The sequence below is a fragment of the Sinocyclocheilus rhinocerous genome, unplaced genomic scaffold (assembly GCF_001515625.1).
Source record: "Sinocyclocheilus rhinocerous isolate Xijiao unplaced genomic scaffold, SAMN03320098_v1.1 scaffold1307, whole genome shotgun sequence".
Lineage (NCBI taxonomy): Eukaryota > Metazoa > Chordata > Actinopteri > Cypriniformes > Cyprinidae > Sinocyclocheilus > Sinocyclocheilus rhinocerous.
The window spans coordinates 508,117-529,040 of NW_015631048.1; the positions used below are offsets into that span (position 1 = coordinate 508,117).

The 20,924-nt window shown below is 37.8% G+C and overlaps 2 protein-coding genes and 1 pseudogene across 4 annotated transcripts in view; all 3 read right to left on the minus strand.

The window, feature by feature from the left end:
- msi2a (musashi RNA-binding protein 2a) overlaps positions 1–8,639 on the minus strand; it is a 209,642-nt gene extending 201,003 nt beyond the window's left edge. Inside the window, exons 1-5 of one of the 2 annotated variants that reach the window (XM_016553726.1) lie at positions 8,434–8,639; positions 8,153–8,193; positions 7,788–7,869; positions 5,977–6,061; positions 2,598–2,639 (exon numbers count right to left, since the gene is read on the minus strand). In XM_016553726.1, the coding sequence (XP_016409212.1) occupies positions 2,598–2,639; positions 5,977–6,061; positions 7,788–7,869; positions 8,153–8,193; positions 8,434–8,495 (312 nt within the window). In that variant the 5' untranslated portion in view covers positions 8,496–8,639. The remainder of the gene's footprint in view (positions 1–2,597; positions 2,640–5,976; positions 6,062–7,787; positions 7,870–8,152; positions 8,194–8,433) is intronic. The other variant, XM_016553727.1, reaches the window with a different exon arrangement.
- Positions 8,640–11,005: 2,366 nt separating this feature from the next.
- LOC107741136 (A-kinase anchor protein 1, mitochondrial-like) lies at positions 11,006–17,259 on the minus strand (annotated as a pseudogene).
- Positions 17,260–19,437: 2,178 nt separating this feature from the next.
- Positions 19,438–20,924, minus strand: part of LOC107741137 (neurofibromin) — a 48,824-nt gene continuing 47,337 nt past the window's right edge. For both annotated transcript variants that reach the window (XM_016553730.1, XM_016553729.1), the window contains one exon: positions 19,438–20,472. In XM_016553730.1, the coding sequence (XP_016409216.1) occupies positions 20,330–20,472 (143 nt within the window). In that variant the 3' untranslated portion in view covers positions 19,438–20,329. The remainder of the gene's footprint in view (positions 20,473–20,924) is intronic.

Sequence of the window (20,924 nt, forward strand, 5' to 3'; positions counted from 1 at the left end):
GTGCATCTCATGACTGAGGCCGATACGATACGCATCTCGATGCATAGCCAATGATACGATACATTAAAGATACATATGAAGCAGCTACCAATGCGATGCGATACACCCCTATTATGATGCAGTGCGATCCGATTTCGATTCGATTCGATGCAATACGATGCAATGGAAAAAATATGATCACTTTTAATGCCTCAAGGCCTGTTTCATAAAACAAGTTTATCAAATAATCCAGGCTTATTTCAGTTAGTCTGACTCATTGTCAAATGATTTGGTTCCATAAAGCAAATTTAACATAGATCACCTTCAGTCACTGTGGCAACTTATACTGGGAAACTATCAGACTAAGCGGAGTTCCTCTAACACTGACCAATAGGAATGCTATTATTTGAATTTTTTTTTACAGTTTCTAGCCAAGCAGAAAGGCTCTCTCTGGTTTTATGACAGCTGTAGGCTACCTTTGCAGAACAGATAGCAGAACAGAACATTACAATCAAAAATTGCTCTTTAAAGCATTAAATACAAAAATAATTCCAAACAGAACCACAGCACTGTTTTGCATCTCTAAACAACATGTCGTGTTTCGTTCATGAATGAATCGTTTAAATGATTTGGTTCAATCGCAATGATACACTTATTAACAGTGACTTGCTAAATTTCACATTTAAAGTATCTTTTCATTTTTATTATTTTTTTTTTATTTCAAATAGTAAAACATTATTTATGCATTTGTAACTGCAGGTTAAATCATTCCATGTCCCTCTGAGCTGCATTAAACAGTGTAAATACATCTAAATGCCACTTCGTTCAGATGCAGCTTCTGTGTTTCCTCTGCATTGCAAAGATAAATTTGGTTGATACTGATTTCATTTGCCTTCATTTGGTTCTAGTAATCAAGGACAACTTAAAGCTGAGTGGTGGTTCACGGTGAGCACATGCTAATGAGGCAGACAGGAAACCGTTAATCACGCTGGTCAACTTTTCTGAAGAGACTCGTGACTAGCTGCCATTTCATAACAAGATTTCAAAGCTCTTTTAACGACACAAGAGGCCACAGTCCCAGTGGCAATTAAAATCATGCCAGGACACACCATGATCTGTTGTGATATCACAGTGTGGCACAACGGCAGCAACAAATGTTGGCTGGTAAAAATCTCAGGAGACAACGGTCACTTTGGCTACCAAAGACAAGCTTGTGACTGAGACTCATCTTGTGTCTGAGAAACATCTGCAGGAGAAGAGAGGATAGCCATGTTATGTATGGCATTCTCAGACACAACAGCTGGGAAAAAAACTCACCTGCAAGTTCAAATGACATCACAAGGGAATTACAGCTCCAAAGCAGAATTTCACTGCTTAAAGTTCTCATTGAAGTCACCACACCTATCCAGATCTCTCGCTCCAAACACAGCGCAGATGATAACATTTCCCTTCACCTCAATACAAACCTCACAAATTTCAAACTGCAATAACACAGGACCGCTATAAAGAGTCCATAAACAACAGGAGACCCGCAATCATGTTAAAAAAAAGTCTCACTCTTTAGCGGACACAGACCTCACAATGAGAAATAAACATGAGCACTACCGTTCAGGCGGAGTGCAGGCAAGATGTGTGACAAGAACGATTAACTGGCTGCTTGCAGTCTAAAATCAATTTTACATGTACAAAAAAAAAAAAGCCAGTGCAATGCCAATAGATCTGCCTTAATCCTATTGCCTTAAGATGCCTTAAAATCCACATTCGCTGATTCACACTAAAATAAATACATTTCTTTCTGTACTAATGCACTCAGCCTTATGTTTGCTTATGAAAAAAAACAACAGCAGTACATTATTCTTTATCTATCTTTGTGGTTTAAGAAAAAAGACGCAGCAGACATGATGCTAAGATACTAGACGGAGAAACCTGTCCGTGTCTCCCTGAAATTGACAATTCAGTTCTCATAACCTGCTCTCTGCAGGGAGAGTTCATATTGTTTGGGGGGGGGGGGCCAAAAAAAATGACCCGTGGAGGGGGGGGGGGACGTCGGAGCCGTTCTTTATGTTGCAAAAGAAAAGGTTAAAAGACCAAAACTGGCAAATAAAGAATGGGAAAGAACTGTCTGGAAATGTTGGAAATACATGCCAACGGACTTCGTAGACATGCCCTGGATCTGAGAACTTTCCTCCTGTCTGAAACCTGAGCCGTTCAGCAAAGAAAAACAAAATACTCATCTGTGAGGCACTCAAAACCAAGAAAAAAATCCATTATTGACCGTGTTTGTTGTGGGACAAAAAAAAAGAAAGAACCTGCCAGAGTGGACGGCACTTGGGCGGACACTCTGAGCTTCAGGCCAATTTAAAGAGTAAAGAAGAAGAACTGCATTAGCACAAAAGTGATGGACACACTGACACCTAATCAAGAGCACTACCCACAAATCCCTGCAAATCACTTCAGATGGACACACACATCACTGACTGACCATATCATTGGTATCTCACACTTTGATGCACAGGTCTGCACCTCAAGGGCTAAAACATCATGAAAAATACAAATATGAGAATGCTTAAGCAAAAAAAGACAATGTCAGCATCAAGCAAAAGTTTGAAAATTCTGACCTTGGGTTGAGCGCGCCGAGGAAAGGCGACCTTAGGATCAATCTGTGCACAAACAGAGAAAGAAGAGAGAGAATGATGAGGGAAAAAAAGTCACATATGAATGCAGTTATCCAGGCCCAATTCATCACAATACACTCTTTCATACTTCAAGAAATCATCAACACCATCAAGCTTTTGAATTACGAGCATGGATGGGTCATACTGGAATGATGGCATTAACTCTTTGGCTTGTCATCTTGTTAATTTCAGTTTGTCTTCCATCTAGTGAAGGTGTGCAGACAGAAGGAATTATCAGAGAAACTATTTCATGCTCCAATGTCACACTGTCTTACCTCAGCCTTAATACAGCTTCTTATAGAGAGGAGTTTCAAACAATCTCATACAGGCAGACGAAGTAAAGATGAAAAACATAAACAGATCGAAATTGGGTTCTTGCAGGAAATTACTTGTCCATGTTCAGCAAGGCAAAGGCTTTAGATTGTAGCAAAACTCCTAGTGTAGATTTGAACGTTTGCCTGAGGGCTCTGCAGCATATAAGTGTGTATCATTACAGACACTGCCTTTCTAAATAAAATGCACACACACTGTCTGTTTCTTTCCGGATAGAATCTTAGGAGTCATTTTTTGACTTCTCTATATGTGCGTGTCGTCTATATGTTGGCCATTTTAAATATAGATATGTCAATTCAATGTGCTGTGCACAGGGTAATTATTCTCTGAAATGACACACTGGTGTCCAATGAACTAAACCTTTTTACTCCCATAATTCCGTTTGACTGAGCTGTGATTGTTATCTCCCCAAATCAGGTCAATTAGAGAGATGGATTTTGTAACACCTGGGTTTGGAAACCTTTTCTGTGATGAATTTCATGTAGCAATTTGTTTTAGCAATTAGCCTGAGGCTTAACCAATTCAACCTCAATTACTCCATAGAAACAAGCCTGTGTGAGCAGAAACAATATTACGCTTTGAATTTTAAATCAGTAGAAATTAGGAGTATTTTTCCATACAGCCTGAGAGCAAACATCCCATTCTGATGAATGCACGGATAAATTGAGAAACATTTGTGTGAATGCTGGGTCTGTAAATAAAGGCTCCAGATCAATCTGATGTAGGTTTTTGAGTTTATGCATTTGCAAATGGTCCAGTAACAGTTGACTGATTAGATCTCCAATTAAATCAATAAGCTGCATCTATGGAGTCAGGACCTAAAAGGTCATCACTAATTAGGCCTATTAGTACAAAATATTTTTACTATCACTGTTGGATATTTCCAAAGGAAAGCAAAACCACAGTAGTCCCAGCCATTCAATCAGACTAACAAAAAAAATGTAAACCTAGCAATAATTTAAATCAAACAGCAGCAGTTATTAAGCCAATATGTAATTTAGACTCAAGCACACATTGTGTAAATAAAGTCCTGCATTTCCAGATGAAGCAATTACTGAGCTTCTCCCATCTCAGCAGTAACAGTTTAATGTGTTAGTGGCCTTTTATTGCTTTCAGATGGAGGCCTAGTTTAGAATGTATTAACATCCTTTTTTTTGGCTGATCCAATCGCAAGTGGTCAGCGCTAAATACGAAAAGAGGCTCAAAGCATTTTGCAACTGGATTACTCCAACCACTTTTGTTGAAAGTCAGAAACGACCACATTACATAAAGCATATAAAGTACTCTTAGCTGGTTCCATGCTTAAAATAACCATACAAACGTGAAGATTTGGAAAAGTCTAAACATATACATGGACAAAACGGTTTCAGTTCACATGATGCTTGACTATTAGTTTATGGTTAGATTAAAATTTGTGTAGACATTCTGCATTATGTTAGACCCATTCTTCAAAATCTGATCACAGGTGATGCATGAGATATATTTATACCATGTTTAAATAGCGCTCTGAGACAGATCTTAATACCAGGTATGAAGAGAACCCCTGAAGCAGCTTTCATCCAAAATCTTCCAAAACTGATCACTGTATTCTGAACAACACTATGGATGTGTGTGCTACTATAAAGTTCTTGAAAATGCCATATAGGTAGACAGCTCACTAAGTTTTAAAACACAGCCTGTTTTTTTAATACGCCAGGTAGATGCATCCTCCACCAAAAGTTTCTCTTCAAAAAGACATCACTCGAAGTGTTTATTGTTCTCGTACACTGTACAAAACTCAGCACCGATTGCAGGAGACGAGATAACAACCCCCCACTGCGATAAAAAGCTCACAGAAATCTGATTTCAGCTGAACACAAGCGACACACAGCACAGCCCTGAAACCTCACTGCCAGTCGTAATTATTCATTACCGTCAGATTTACAGACAGCGTCAGACACGCGAGTGTTTCTGGAGCACAGAAGACTTGGAGAATGAAGGCAGCGTGTGGTGTAGTCGCTCCAGGTGTTCGGCGTAGTTTGTCTGACATTTAAGTTTTTTTTGTTGTTTTTGTCTACAAACTAAACACACTAAAGAAATCAACGCACAGCAGAGAAGTGTCATTTTCAGAATGCCAGCACACTGACTGATGTAACTACATATTTCTATTATAAATGTTCACACTTTAAACACTCTAGGGGTCATTTTTTACAGTATCTTCATAGTTTGGTTTGGAATTTGTACTGAACAGAATAAAGGAACTGAGTTGAGTGAACTGAATTTTTATTTTAATATATAGGAGGAATGCAAGTTTATTATATGAAGACATGCAAATGGAAATATCAAATCCATATGAATGGGAAGTGCATGCCCATGAGTCTCAGGTGACTGTGAAAGGAAAGAAAGGGGAAATCCAGAGATGTCCCTTCAGTTCAATGAGATCAGGTGTTTATAATGATTGATCTCTGAGTCATTTCCCAGATAAACAAGGAAAGGACACATTTCAGCTCAGAGTCCTTGAATGAATGTCAGTCTAAGCACCATCTACACAGATGCCAGAACTAATTTTAACACACAGCGTTCTGTTAAACAATAAGGATGGGCCAGTTGCTCAGATGTTATTATTTTTAATTAAAAATGAATTTATATATATATATTTTTTTTTTTTATCATGTTTACCAACACTAATAAGTCACATAAAACCAAGACATGTACAAGATCAACATATCATAAGATTTACAATGCAGTTCTGGCCCTAAAGTGCCGATTTCCTTCACGCTGGCCCTAGGCCATACATATTGTTAAGCCTGATATGCAAGTTCGTAAAACTCTGTCCACTCAATCCGACAAAAAAAACCTAACTTTTTAATAAAGAGGCAGGAAATAAACAGAGATGAGAAAGGAAATGAAAAACTCTGTGGGAAAGAACTTCATCTGAATGACATCTGTTTCAGTGCACACACTCTATTCTCACAGTTACAGAAACCGAACGTTATGAAGTGATACATACCGTCTTGGAGTCTAATTCGTGGTGTGGTTGCGCTAAGACTTTATCTACACTGGAAACATCTGCAAACGTGATGAAGCCAAACCCTCTGTGGAACAAAAACACAAAACACAGTGAAGGTCAGGAGATAACTCCACAGAAGAGGCAGAAAAATTGTGACAGCATACAAAGCGCTCTTGTATTTGCTGATACACACAGTGAAGGCAGGGGTGTTGCAATCATTATGACACTTCTAGAAATGTCCACTTGCTGTGAGATAATCACAACTTCTCAGTGCTTTAGTGTTTCACTGCTACACTTTTCAAATTATTCTTATGCCCTTTAATAAAGTATAGATATATAATATAAATGCATTGTACAAACACATTAACCACATAAAGTGCACAGATACAAAATATAATAAACACTGTCCGGAAATATTGGCAGGTCTGGTCAGTCATTTATAGCACATCAAATATTTATACAATTTATCAAATATTTATATAAGGGCAAGTGACCCTTTAAGCCCACCAAAACCTAAATTTAAAGATCATTACTATAAATTATGAAGAAAATTAAATATTCTATCATAATTTAAGTATTCGTCATGAACTGACAAAATTAAGTTTAAAAAAATTTCAGCACCCACTGAACCATAACAACCCTCTACATTCCGAGTAAATCACTCGCATATGCGACTAAATCTTCACTCTGGGCGACTAAATTATGTCTAATATTAGCCAATTGCTAATAAATTCTGCGATCTGTGCTGTTTTTCAGTTCATCTGAATGGATGTGTAACGCACCTGTATTTAACGTACCGTAAACTCTAGTGTGAAGGCGCACAACTCGCCGTCGCTTTGTTTCACACACACGCAGCGAGATGTTCACAGAGGGCTGCATAAGATACTTCTTTGCTAAACCAGACTCTCATTTTAGGGCCTATAGAGACCCTCATGTCTTTTTTTCTCAATGCAAGTGGGTAAAGTTCATGAACAGTGTTTTGAGCACAATTAATTCCGTTAATGTTTTTATATGAGATTCAATGGATTCTTAGCCCAGTTTAGAAGGAACAATAGAATCAAATGGCAGCCTTCCTTAGAAACTCACATTCACAAAAATAAAAAAAGTTATATTTATGGATTATACATTCCCAGAGCATTCATTTTTTCCCCCATTTAATATAGTTACAAACACTGTTTTTATTCGTTTTTGTTGTTCTACTACTCTTTGAAACGCCACTCCAGTGCTACAAATACTTCATCCTTCCAAATACAGAATATTGCTAAAAAAGAAAAAATATAAAAATAAATAAATTAAATTTATTAATCTCAAAATGAAAATTTTTCTCAATACTTTCATCAACAATTTCCCCCCCAAAAAAGGTTTTTAATGCGACTTCTACAGTGTCAGATAGTAACAACATATCCTAAATAAGTCAAGGACTGACCATTCAATTGGCTGAATTTGCCACAAAACATAATTTCTCTCATGCTTTGTCTTTACATATTACAAAATATAACAAGTGGGCTTATTACGGTTTGTGGCCATATTAGGGTCGCCTCCCCTTATATAGGTAACTGTCAATTATGTAGAAAAGGCAGAGACTGAGATACCTATCTATGATATAGTGTGTGTGTGTGTGTGTGTGTGTGTGTATATATAAGCAAAAACACTTTGTCCTTTGTAATATAATTTAGATTTCTTGCAGTACAGTCCAGTCCTCCTAACTCAATGTCAAAGAATCAGCTTCCTATCGTGTTACTCTTGATTTGCCCTAAAGGCAATTTTATACAGCAGAATACAGACAGAACATAGAGAGAGCACGTGTTTACCTGGAGCGTTTGGTTGTGGGGTCGCGCATCACCATACATTCTCTGATCTCCCCGAATTTACTGAAATAGTCTCGAAGGCTGTCTGAACACAAACACAAGGACACAAGAGGGTTACGCCGTTACAAGTGAACGACGCGCAGCCTGCACACTGCCGTTATAATCAACGAAGGTCGCGCGCATCACACTTCGTTGATTATAATGAGAGCGTTCAAGTTTTGTCGCGTCGCCTCGCTTTTAGTGTCAGATGACTGGAAATCACAATAACCATGTGCGCAATGACACACATACAAACACCACAGCTCTTGAAACATGCCATGGATAAATATAAAGCAAAACAACTCCAAAACAGAAGAAATTCGCCTTACCTGGTGAGGTTTGCCAGCTGAGGCCACCGATAAACATTTTACTGTAAGGAGAAAACATGGTATAAGTGACTCCAGATGTCAAAACGGCCATTTCCGTGTAAATACCTCATAAAGAGCGACCTACGCACAGCTTGAGCTGTGAACCGGCTAAAACGAGCCGTTAGACATGACCTGTCAATCAAAACATCAGCAGAACTGCGCGAGGAAGGACACGCGCTCGTTCGCTCGCGCTGTAAAGCAGAATCAAACTCCAAACACACAGACTCGTCCTGTCTTCTTACCCCGGGTCGTGCTGCGAATCATTCGGACTTCCAGAGGTGACTTGACTCGCGTCCGCTTCCATAGCTCAAAGTCCAACCAACTCCAAACACACGCATACACACGGACACTGCAGCCCCAGCTCAACGAATATTACCGAACCGGGAGCGTTAGCGTCACACGTGGGATCTGCGCGCGGCTCCCGCCCCTCTCGGGAGAGGCGTGGCTGAAAGCGTCAGCCAACCAATCCGGCGGGGATCTGCGCCTACCTATCAAGGGAACGCTGCTAACCACGCCCTCTGTTGGTTAGCAGCGTTTGACAGCAACCACGAGAGTACATTCAGTTCTTCAGTAAGCTCTTTAAACCCTATAAAGTTTACATTTGCGCCACCTTCTGAATAAATACAACCAAGAGGCATTTTGAAAATAGAAAATTAATGTTTAAACTCAAATTAAGCACTGTAATTCAAAACACTAGAATAAAATCTAGTTTTTCTTTGAGGCACAAGCATATTCTGTCATGTGGGTGATTGTAGTTTGACTTCTTATTAGTGGCAATGTCATAAATTCCCACAAAATCAGTAATTAGTGAATGTAAGATATAAGAGAATAGTAAGATATATTTGTATATATACTTGTATATAAATTTGTTTGGATTTCAATTGTTTGTATTAAAAGGTGGAAAGTCCTTGCATTCTTTTGGCACCTAAAACTTTTATTACCTACTTGAAATAAAATAAACATAACTTAAAATTATTTTACTTCAGCAAGTTGCCAGAACAACTGCACCAAAATAACAAAAACTAAATTAACTAAAACAAAAACCTAAAAGCTAATAAAAAACATATAGAAAAATAAACAACAAAATGGCTAAAACTTTAACTCAAATTAAAATGAAAACAGAATAAAATCTAATTCAAGATATTAACAGAACATGTAATAGTATATCAATGATACTAAAACAACACTGGAGTTTACTATATGAAACATGCTTGTTTTTCTTACATGGTGTGGACTTTCCAATTATTTCTACTGTTTTATACTAACTTGATAATATTGTTTATCCATAAACATAAGACATCTTTTGATAGCCTATGTATGTTAATTTTCTGGAAGGGTGCTGAAAAACTTGACACCCCCACACATGCAGGCAATGTGTTTCTGAGCCTTTCTCCCCTTTGCTGAGTGAGCGTGCAGAATGGATAGATCAGTGTTAGTGTGACATCTGCTGTCTTCATTGATATGGAAATGCTCAAATAGGAAGTTTATCAAATGACTGCAGCTCTAGTTTCACAGAACCAGATCACTGTGGAAAACAAGCACTGCTTCCCACTGCCAAATGAGAAGTCTTTAACCAGCCAATAATATCTTTCCTCACTAGTAAACACATAGATCATACTGCTAATGTTCTAATAAACTTTCTCAAACCCATAGCAGTCCAGAAACGCAGTCTGAAATTGATGTTCCGACTCTGATATTTGGTATTAAAATGACTTCTGCTGGTAAAGGGTACATCATGGAGAGTTTTAGAAGTAGTAAGAGTGTTTGTTTCCCGTATCAAGAAAAGTAAGCTGCATCATGTTATATGAGCCCAATCTGTGAGGGAGACCCAGCAGTCACAGCGGCATCTGTGTTTGATTAATGAGTGAATCTTCTGCTTACTGAAAGTCTAATTTTTTAATGCTGTGCATCTGTTAGCTGCCTAACAGATCAATGTTCCTCTTTAGGATAATACACATTCATCAGGCCACTCTGGAAACGGAGAGGATTTTCTTCTTAGGGAAGGGTTAGGAATAGAAATCTCAAAGTTAAGACTGGAGAATGTGAGAGTACACATACAACAGAATCTGCCGTGACATTCAGCTTCCTCAGAGCAAACCAATCAGACCCCCTGCAGCAGGCAGATACGAGAGCAAGGCCAAATACAGGGAGCTTTCTGCATGTTTATTGAAGAATGTCAGCAGGCGCTTTAAATATTCAGTCCATTTCGGCACACTTTTCCATGATATTTCAAGCGAATCATTGCAATAGAAATCACCTTTTCTCTACAAAGTGCCTTGCCGTGTAATCTTTCACATGGGTAAGTCAACTGGATGTGTTTCCCTGTTGATTGCCACTAATAACTCTACAAGGCAGGTTTTCCAGGGCAGTTTTCTGCTTTTTTTGGTTTGATTGCCCATATTAGAGTAATCACCATCAATAAAATATATAAATATATAATGTTAATGTATCTATGAATAACTTCACCTCTAAAAATGAACACTATTTTAAACACCTAGTAACCAGCCATTCAAAGCTTTACACTGAGTGACATCTGTTGGCCAGAAATAGCAGGTGCATGTAATTTTTTCAAATCTGTCAGGAAGTATGAACTTTATAAACTCTTTTTTCCTATTAGGAAGATATTGTGACATACTAAATAAATCAGACATGGGCTAAAACAACAGACATTATTTGCTATGGAGGTTGGTACTCGTTAAAATAGGCTATAAACCATGCATTAAATGTTAAAATGGAGCCAAATACGGAGCAGCTTTGAGCTTTTGTCTTGTTAAATATATACTTGAACTATATCTGTCATGCAGGTTTTTCAGGACAGTATAAAAAGTCATCATAAGCACATGAGACAGAAAAGCACACCATGTTTGTGATTTCCACAGATCTTTTACTTCAACAACAGCAGTGAGATGTTTGGCAGCGTCAGCATGAGAGTACAGAACACTGAACCATACAAGTTCATTTCAGCAGGGGATCATAATGCTCTTCACTGCTGGAGTTCTTTCATGCTTTACAGTCAGAGAGCACAACACTGTCCCCACCCTTATCTTGAAGAAAAGAAACAAAATACAAAGACCCAGAGAAGAACAAATACATCTAAACAGAAAACAAAAATTACTACAAAAAAATCTATATACTTCAATATCAAAATACCTGAGCACAACACAATCTTTCAAACCATCAGCATTCAAGAGATAATCTTAGAGAACAGTACAATATTAGCAGCTGTTCACATAAGCAGCTTTGGTTTACTCTGCAATGCATTCTGGAGCAATAACTTAATTCAATTATCATTTAAATAACATCAAATAGCATAGTATTAACCATTTAAAGAGAATTCTTCAAAAATTAGGTCTCTAACAAAATCTTCAAACAACAAACAAATAGACAAAAAGTGGAATACATGATTTACTGTGCAAAAGGGTGTTCAAGAGAGAATAAGTGAAAAGCTGTGCCATCACTGCGTCTCAAACCAGGTGCAAAACCCCTGTTCAGCCAGTAATCTGTTCACCAGAACCACCTGCAGACATATAAAGCACAAAAGTAACAGTTATAGCTGAAATTGAAAGATTTAGTAAATAAAAATTAGATGTACAAACCTCGTCTCCTGCCTGTTTCCACATGTGCACCAGAGGAAGGCCGTCTTGACTGCCTGTCACCTGATCATAAACAACATCCATTATGTCTGAATTGTTTTAGAACTTATGAAAATGTTCCTCAGAGCTGTTTTTGATCACCAAGTGCAGAACTGATGAAAAATTTGCCAGTTGATGAAAAGCTGATAATCATAAAATCAGAAATTGTAAAATTTAAATTACATTTAAAAATGTAACTAAAAAATAAAAAACAAACAAAAAAATTGTTTAGCTGCATGTCATTTGACTATAAACCGACTGTGAACATTCAAATGTATTGGTAAACAACATTTCAAGTAATTATTTTAAGTCAAATTGCTGACAAAAAAGTTTGAGAATCTCCAGCCTAGTGAAATCATTCAATACCATGGAAATAATATATAAATACACAAGAAAAAACTGAAAGACAAATGTGTTTGCTTGTTATAACCTTGATGATTAAGGCCATATTTGCAGTTAATTCCTCCAGCGCTGCTTTGGCCTCCAGGGAAAACTCCTCCTCTCCTATCAAAGCAAACAAATGGCTTTTCATTTTTAGCATATTTCAGTATTTATGATTTGATTTATTTGTCCGTTTTTTTTTTTTACAAAATAACACAGTACTGTTGTTAGTACACATCCATGAGCAGCAGCACATCTCAGAAAGCATTTTTAATCATAAACAGGCAAATTTTTTACCTGGCAAAGGAGTGATATTGTCCAGCAGAACCTCGGCTGCCTGGAATGGCAATGTTACAAAGTCTGACCTGTGAAAACAATCCTCAAATATCAGATTGAACTCATTCCAAAACAATTACAGACAAATAATCAAACCAAATGTAAGCCACTTGACCTGATCTGCCTGAGGGTGGCGCTGTTCACGGTGTCATAACCTCCATTATCTACATATCTGATATGAGCTGTGGCAGACTCTCTGTCATACTGGATGACCTGGGCTCTCTGCCAGCCACTTCCTGTTACCGGAGCTGCACAGACCACCCCCACTGACAGAGGCAGACAGAAAACAGACAGACTTCCTCAAACTAGATGACAACAAGAAATCCAAATTATTTTGAGAGATGACCACATTGCCTCCATGAAATCTAATTATAATTCGACTTGCCACAGTTTGAGCAATATTTCATAAAATTTAGGACATATACCAGGGGTGGCGAACGTCAGTCCTGGAGAGCTGCAGCCCTGCAGAGTTTTGCTTCAACCCTAATCAAACACACCTGAACAAGCTAATCAAGGTCTGAATGGTTACTAGGAAGCTACAGGCAGGTGAGCTTTAATTAGGGTTGGAGCTGTACTCTGCAGCTCTCCAGGACCGGAGTTCGCCACCACTGACATATACTATCAGAGATGATGTCTATCTGTGTGTGTGTATGTATGTACTGTACATATGTTCAATATTTTCAACATTGATAATAATAAGAAATATTTATTGAGAAACAAATCAGCATATTAGATCGATTTCTGAACCTCGTGAAGTTGGTTGCTACGTACTCAAATAAAATGTGTTATTTCATAGTGTTGTAACTTTACTAGTATTCTAAAATATGGGAAATGGTATTAATAAAGAAACTAAAAGAACTGTTTAAAGTCATGCCAATAAAGTTGTGCTGAATCTAAAAGAGATATTTTATGGAGGACAAAAGCAAAACCATAAAACGCTATGGTAGAGACAGATGTTGTGTTGTTCCTATTGAAAGCATTTGCTAAATTAATACATGTAAATGTGAATATAAATTATTTATTCTCCACATTGAGATCTGTGTGTTTCAGTAGGGGTCTATATACCTTCGACAGGGGTGGGCAGGCTGGGACATCCTGGCTGAGAGTAGCAGAGCTGCAGGTGCTGAATAAGGGTGGAAAGGGCCTGATAAGACGGATGCTTGTGCTGCTAAACAAACAGATGATGACCCGCCTCCACCCGCGAAACGATCACCTCCACAAACACATCCTGAGGCAGCAGCAGCTACGGAAACAACAGAACAATGCACACGGCTACTCTCACATTCAGGCATACTGAACATTAAATTGGCACCTCAAGACACACCAAGTCAGGATATTTAACGTCACTGGTGTCAAAGTTGGCATGATGTGTCTTAAAGCACCAGTTTTCCACTTAAATTTCAGTTTGTTCCTCACACAAAGCTATTGCACAATTTGAGAAAACTTGAAATTTAAGTCGTAAGTCATCTGATCTTTTTATATCTCTCTTGTGAAACTTTCATGATGTTTTTGTGTTCCAAAGAAGAAAGAAAGTCATTGGAATTGAGTTAATGATATGATTATAAGAGTTCTCACCCAGGATGTGATTGGCAGGCAGGGCAGAGGAACACAATTAGTCACATCCAGATCTTTAAACTTCTTCCTGATGAGTGAGAGAGCATCATCCACCTGCTGCTGTGAGCCTGGATGAACAAACACAGATGTGAATTCAGCGCATGGAGTGAGGTACCCATCATCATCATGGGAATACCTACCCTGGATGTGGCAGATTTGAATCTCCTGAGTGAACGGCAGGGTGGATACATAGATCTTTGCTCCAGAGCCCTGCTTCAGGAAGTTCATAAACTTCCCCTGCTTCCCGATCAATCGGCCAACCAGATGCTGCAAAGGACAACAAGTCTTTCTTTCTCTTATGGAAGTCATGTCACTCTTCTTATATCAGCACGCACACACACAAAGTATATAGGCATCTATATGCCCTGTAACTTGAGCTCTTCTGTAGTGAGTCTAATACTTCAAGATCATGTATCTTTTCTGTTGTGGTGCATACCTGAACACGTTCATACACAAGTCTTTTAATGGGCTAAAATTCAAACAATATCAGTATGTGGGTGTGTCTGTAGGCGGAGCTCACCGCTGGCACCTCTATGTCCCAGAGAATGATGGGTGGGGCTGGAGGTGGAGCCAAGCTGCTCACCTGAGTGTCAGCACTAATGCAGCTTTTAACATCTGAACCTGGAGACGAGATCCATGTGGACATTTTTACTGCTTTGTGATTGAAGTCTGACTTTATACTGTATATAAGTAAAACAAATAATAAAATACATAAAAAAACAATGCATAGGCCTACAAAAAAAGTTCAAAGGCCAGTTTATTCATTTCAATAATTTAACAGGAGGATAACTGCAAGAGTTTGGAGAGTAAATGTTTCACGCACCTCTCAAGGCCTCCTCCTCTCCTTCTGTCACTCCGAGCATACAGGGAGTAATTTTACTCTCAATGCTGTCTGTGTTTGCTTCTGTGGGGGTCATCACAAACCCTTGGCCTTCCTCAGACAACTCTCTGGTCGGCTCCTCTGCACCGGATGCATCCTCTGAGAAGCAGGAACCACATCCAGAATCATCTCCACCAGAAGCTCCTAAATGGCTGAGTAGTTTTTCCCTGAAAGAGCTGGCGCCCGGAAGGCATACTCTTCTGTTGTCATCACAGCTGAATGATTCTTGAGCAGTAAACTGAAATCTAAGCTCATGTGGATCACTGGGTTCCTGGTTTTCCCAGTCCTCTGCTACTGCGTCTATGACCTGTTGGACCTGAACAGAACTGATCTTCTCCAGGTTCTCCTGGTTCAGGCCTCCATCAGGGGTCAGGCTGCTGCCATTATGACTGTTCAAGCGGACAGGACCTGACTGTTGCTCTGTTAAAGTGTGAGAGTCGGTGGCAAGGTGGTTTGAAGAGAGACAAACCGGATCAGACTCAAGCCCAGAGTCATCTTCACTAACTTCTCCACAGTCTGGATGACCTTCACCAGCAATGTTGTCCTTTTCTTGCTCTGTTTGGAGAGTCTCAGGGAAGCGAACGGATACTTCTCCTTCTGGCTCGGGTCGAACTCCCTTGGTGAGGCCTATTTTGGAAGAGGTGCTGGTAAGGTTTTTGATTTCAGAGGATCCTGAGTTGCTGTGGTCCATGTTCAGATCACTGTAACAGAAGAAAAACAGAAAGAGTACAGTGTCGGTCTTCACTCTGGGAAAATCAAATCTGTCTGTTCTTTCAATATGTCTTACTTGGATTGGTCAAGGTAAGTTTCAGGGTAACTTGGTATAAACCAAGCTTTTCCATTCGTCAAAAATGGAAAAATTAGTCCAACTGGTAAAAGGATGATTTAGGGGTTTTGAAACATTTTGCTGTCAAGGACTTGCTTGCAATGGAGCTCTCTTCCCTCACAAAAAGACATCTCTATAATTATGAATAAAACCCCTAATCTACACGGTGTGAGAACAATATTAAGTGAGATATATCAAAGACAACAAAATTAATTGACAGCATATATGATATTATTATATTTTTATGTTAAACATGCAGCTGCTGTACGTAAAAAGTGTGATTTTAAAATCACAAATATCATTATGATTTTTACTGTTTTATTAGTATTATCAATATGAACGTTAAAAAAGTTACATATATTTCATTTATATCTTAAGGACCCTATAATCTTCTAATAATATTTATTTTTAATTTTAAAATGTTTGTGGACTCCCTAGCATCATTTGCGACCTCCTGAAGGTCAAATGTACAACTTACATAACATATGTTTGCAGAGAAGAGTTCATTTAAGAAGATATTACCACCTAAAACTGTGGCTAACCAATTATGCAACCTTTAACAGACACAACTCATGTACTCTCAGCACTACTGACCTTTCCCCCAAAATACTGGAGTCAGCAGGGGAGGAGTGAACAGGGCTGCTTCTGTCCGAACAACACACGTTCTCTTTAGTCCAGAGAGGATTTGTCATCGTCCTCCTCCTCCTAAAGCTGTACCAGCACCAGCCCAGCAGAGTCAGCACAGAGACAGAGATCAGCGGCCTAAACGACAGCAGCATCCTTTTTCCACTGATCCCACTGAGAGAGAGAGATCGAGAGGTCAGCTACATCTAATAAGACCATCCCTAGTCTTGAGTGGCACTAGACTGTAAGGAGAGACGTCTGAGCTCAGAGGGGGAGTGAGTCTTGACACCAACACTTCTGCAATAGAAGACTGAACCAGAGCAATCTCATTAGCAGCTCAAATATCCCAGCAACACATAATCGACACACGTGGCACTGTTAAATACAGCTGTCACCATGACATTCACCACACATCTTGATTTCTGACTGCCCATGAGTATCAGTATCAATATTTTTTTTTTTACAGTGTTAACAATTCAAGTCAATAAGAGGATGTCAAGCTTAAATTTATAATGTATAATGAGTATGTGGAGAATTTCAATATAGCACTAAGTGCTATGTCCCAATATTTACATTACATTTACAAATGAGTTGGAATAACAACATGCAGCCATCAAATTCTGAGGAAATATTAATTAAGAAAACTGTTGAAGTAAAACTAGCTACAGAGTCTCAATCATTCTGTAATTTTAATAATTTGATAAATGCTTCAGTACACTATGGTCGCATTTGAATAATTAGTTTACCTTTATGGGGTCAAAAACTTTGGCTTTAGTGTGAAAACACGTTGAAAGCCAAATTATGCATTTAACTAATCAACACATGCGCCAACGAACAAACAAACCAGAAAGAGATCTGCATTTTACATATTATAGCACAAGCTTCTGTTTGATATCTTTCTGCTCACCGAAGTTCAGCAGCGCTGGTGTGTGCGTGACGTCACGGGAGCACACGTGTGTTCGTGACAGCAATCAGTTGATATAATTACGTAAAATTGAACTAACAAAATTTAAATCTTGATTATAATGTATTTTGATTATATGTATTTCAATGCAAATGCAAAAAATATATTATCTACAGGAGTTAGTACATAATTACAAAGGGGGTCCGCCAATTAATGTTTGATCACAAATCATTTTTTGTTAAAAAAAAAGTTAAAACATTGGTATAAAACATCAAAAAGTCAATTTTAAAAATAGCAAGAGCACCCTCAGTTGATACAGATTTAGCAAACGCTCCATTGAAAGTTTAGTTTGAGTTCTGGGGATTGTGAAATGTTCCCATTTACAGGGGTTTTGCAGTAGCAAGAAATGTAGCCAATCACAGACATATTTGTTGATCTCTTGAACGCAATGACCAATCAAAGGTGTTTAAAAAAACAACAGTTGTGTCTGTGATTGGCTACATTGCTCAATTCTACAAAAATACGTTGTAAATAGAAACTTTTGACGCTTTCCAGAGCGCAAATACAGATGCGCTCTGGAGCCTTTACAACATTTTTCTCGCATTATCCTATTGTTAGTTTGACCTGAGGGTGCTTTTGACTGCGTGAGAAAATGGACTTGTGGCGTGAAAGTGTGAGAACAGTGTCAATTGCTTGAGACCTCACTTTTACCCTCATTCATTTCAGATACTCTATGATTTGACAGAAAAATTTAAATGTTAAGTTTTAGTAAACGTGAAGCTCAAAGTTCAAGTAAGTTTATTTGTCCATCTGACAGTAAAATTAAAGTATGAATTTAAAAAAAATTCTAAGTCTAGATTTTTAAGTATGCATTTTTAATAAACAAAGCAAGCTGTTTTGTACAGCTAAAGAAGCCAGACACATTACATTTACAAATGGTAGCGGTTGCTCTTACAGGAAAAATAAGGTGCTCCATTTACTGATTTACTTAAACAAAACAGAACAGGAATCTTCATTCAAGTCTTCAGATGTTATTCATTCTGTATACTCTATAAAGGGTAAGCTTTTTACCAGCAAATATCACACAATGATAAACAACCTGGGCAGAAATGTAATTTATTAGTGTTACATCTGTAAATATGAAATCATATGATAACAACGTTTTATAAAGAGGGTCCAGAAGACACAAAGGTTTCAATCTTCAGTGCAACCCTTAATATTTCCTCCATGTTAATTGACATAATGCAGTGAACATGATTGATTGACAATAATTCATATTTTATGTTGTACATATTCAGTAATTAACTGCTTTACAAAAAGCAAAATAATACAAGGTCATAGTCACTTGTATTTACAGTGTAGTAAATATACTTTTCTATTTTTACACAAAAAATATTTACAGAGGTGAAGCTATCAACATAAAAAAAGAAACAAAAGAGAACAATTATGTAAAAGTTTGCATAACCTGAAGTGCCGAAAGAGAAAAAAATTCACTATAGTGTTTGAAACATCCAACAATCTCTGCCATTACTAAACCCATGTTCAACCCTTGACCTTTCTCACATTAAGACGTACCAATATGAAAGCAACAATTAGTAAAACAGAAAAAAAAAAATTTTTTGCCCCCCCCCAATACACAGATTTCAACATGTCTAAGAGTCAAAATGGCACCATTGTATATGGGGTAACGGTAAAAGATTTCAAGCTTGGATTTCATTTGAGAGAAAAATAGAACAAAAATACAAACATCAGCACACAGGGCATAACGTTTACTGTACATGACCAGTAAAGAAAACCTGCTGCAGTCCACAAACTCAAAACAGGATGGTACAGTCTTGTGGAACCAAGAATCTTAAAAGTTCAGAAACCAAAAGAAACAAAACATTGAGAAAATAAGGCTGAAGTAAACTTTGAAAAAAGCATTAGAGTTGTCCCTAAAAAAGCAAGTTTTTCAATCTCTTTTTGTTCAAGGGGCCATATCATAGTATAACCCAATGAGATCTTGGCTGTCACCCTCAGTTTTTCTTTTTATATATATATATATATATATATATCTGAATGCTTTTTCAGTTGACAGCTGATTAATTTTTCCTGCAAAACTGCTTTTTTATATGCTAAATTACATTCAGTCTTCAATCTCTCCCCTCTAATCCAAAACTGACAGATCATAACCACCACAAGAGCTGTAATAGATTGAGAAATAACAGCTAATACATTTCAGATAGATCAGGCCAATCAGAATTCAGAAATTCACAAATCATTTTGGTAAAGTATGTTGGGTTTGGGATAGGGATCATAGTTTAGGTGGACCAGCAACTTGTAATAGTATTAATACTATAATATAATGAATACTTTATTTACGATACAATATAAAGGCTATTAAAGGTTAATTTCTGCAGTACTGCATGAGCGATTGCACATTTTTGTTTTAGGGGACTCTCCAGGAAACTAAATTATTCCTTCCATACAAAGAAACAACCACAAAAGATGCAAACAAAAACAAAACGTAAACATAATTAAGCAAATAAAATCAAATACAATTGAACAAAAAATGGCACTTGGTTAATATTTTTATCTTTTAAATTTAAGACAGAAATTAGTGCTTTTAAATAAAATACTCAGGACACCACCTTTAGGCAATGTCTGTGATTCCATCAAATGTATAAAAAAAACAAAACAAGTTAAAGTTCCGTTATGAACAAACAAAATAAAATAAAAAAATATTGGACTTTCTCCCATCCTGTGAAAAAAACAGTGACTGGTTTAAAAACAGAGGCGTTCAGTTTATTTTGATCCTGGCAGACACGGCTTAACAGTTTCAAGAGAACCTACAGATTACCGTAAACAGCGGGTTTAGCAGGAGCGAAGAGAAACCGCATAAAATGCAGCACAATGTATGTAAGATGTTCAGCAGGGGCTAAACCCTGCTGTGCTGTAGGTCTCATACAATCTTTTTGATACTAGGTCCTTTAAAGCTGCCGGTGCTGCGTTGTTTCTGGACCTGGCTGGCTGAACCGTGGCGTGTGCGTCCGCTGGCTGCCAGACCCGTGGTGGGGGACAGATCCACCTTCTCTTTATCGATTCCTGATCAAGGCATAAACATACAAACATAATTATACAAAGCTACAAACAAAATAATTTTCTGAAGTGTCAAGATACATAGCCTAAAATTTAACAGCAATTTAAAGCTTCTGTTCCTAAATTTAAATTATGGAAATTCTGTCATTAATAATTACTCACCCTCATGTCGTTCCAAACCTGTAAGACCTTTGTTCATCTTTGGAACACAAATTAAGATATTTTTATTCAAAAATGATGGTTGAAGCACTGATGTCACATGGACTATTTTAATGATGTCCTTACTATCTTTCTGGGCCTTGAATGTGGTAGTTCCGTTGCGGTCTACGCAGGGTCAGAAATTTCATAAAAAATATCTTAATTTGTGTTCTGAAGATGAACAAAGGTCTTACAAGGTTTGGATCGCTATGAGGGTGAGTAATAAATGACAGAATTTTAATTTTTGGGTGAACTATCCC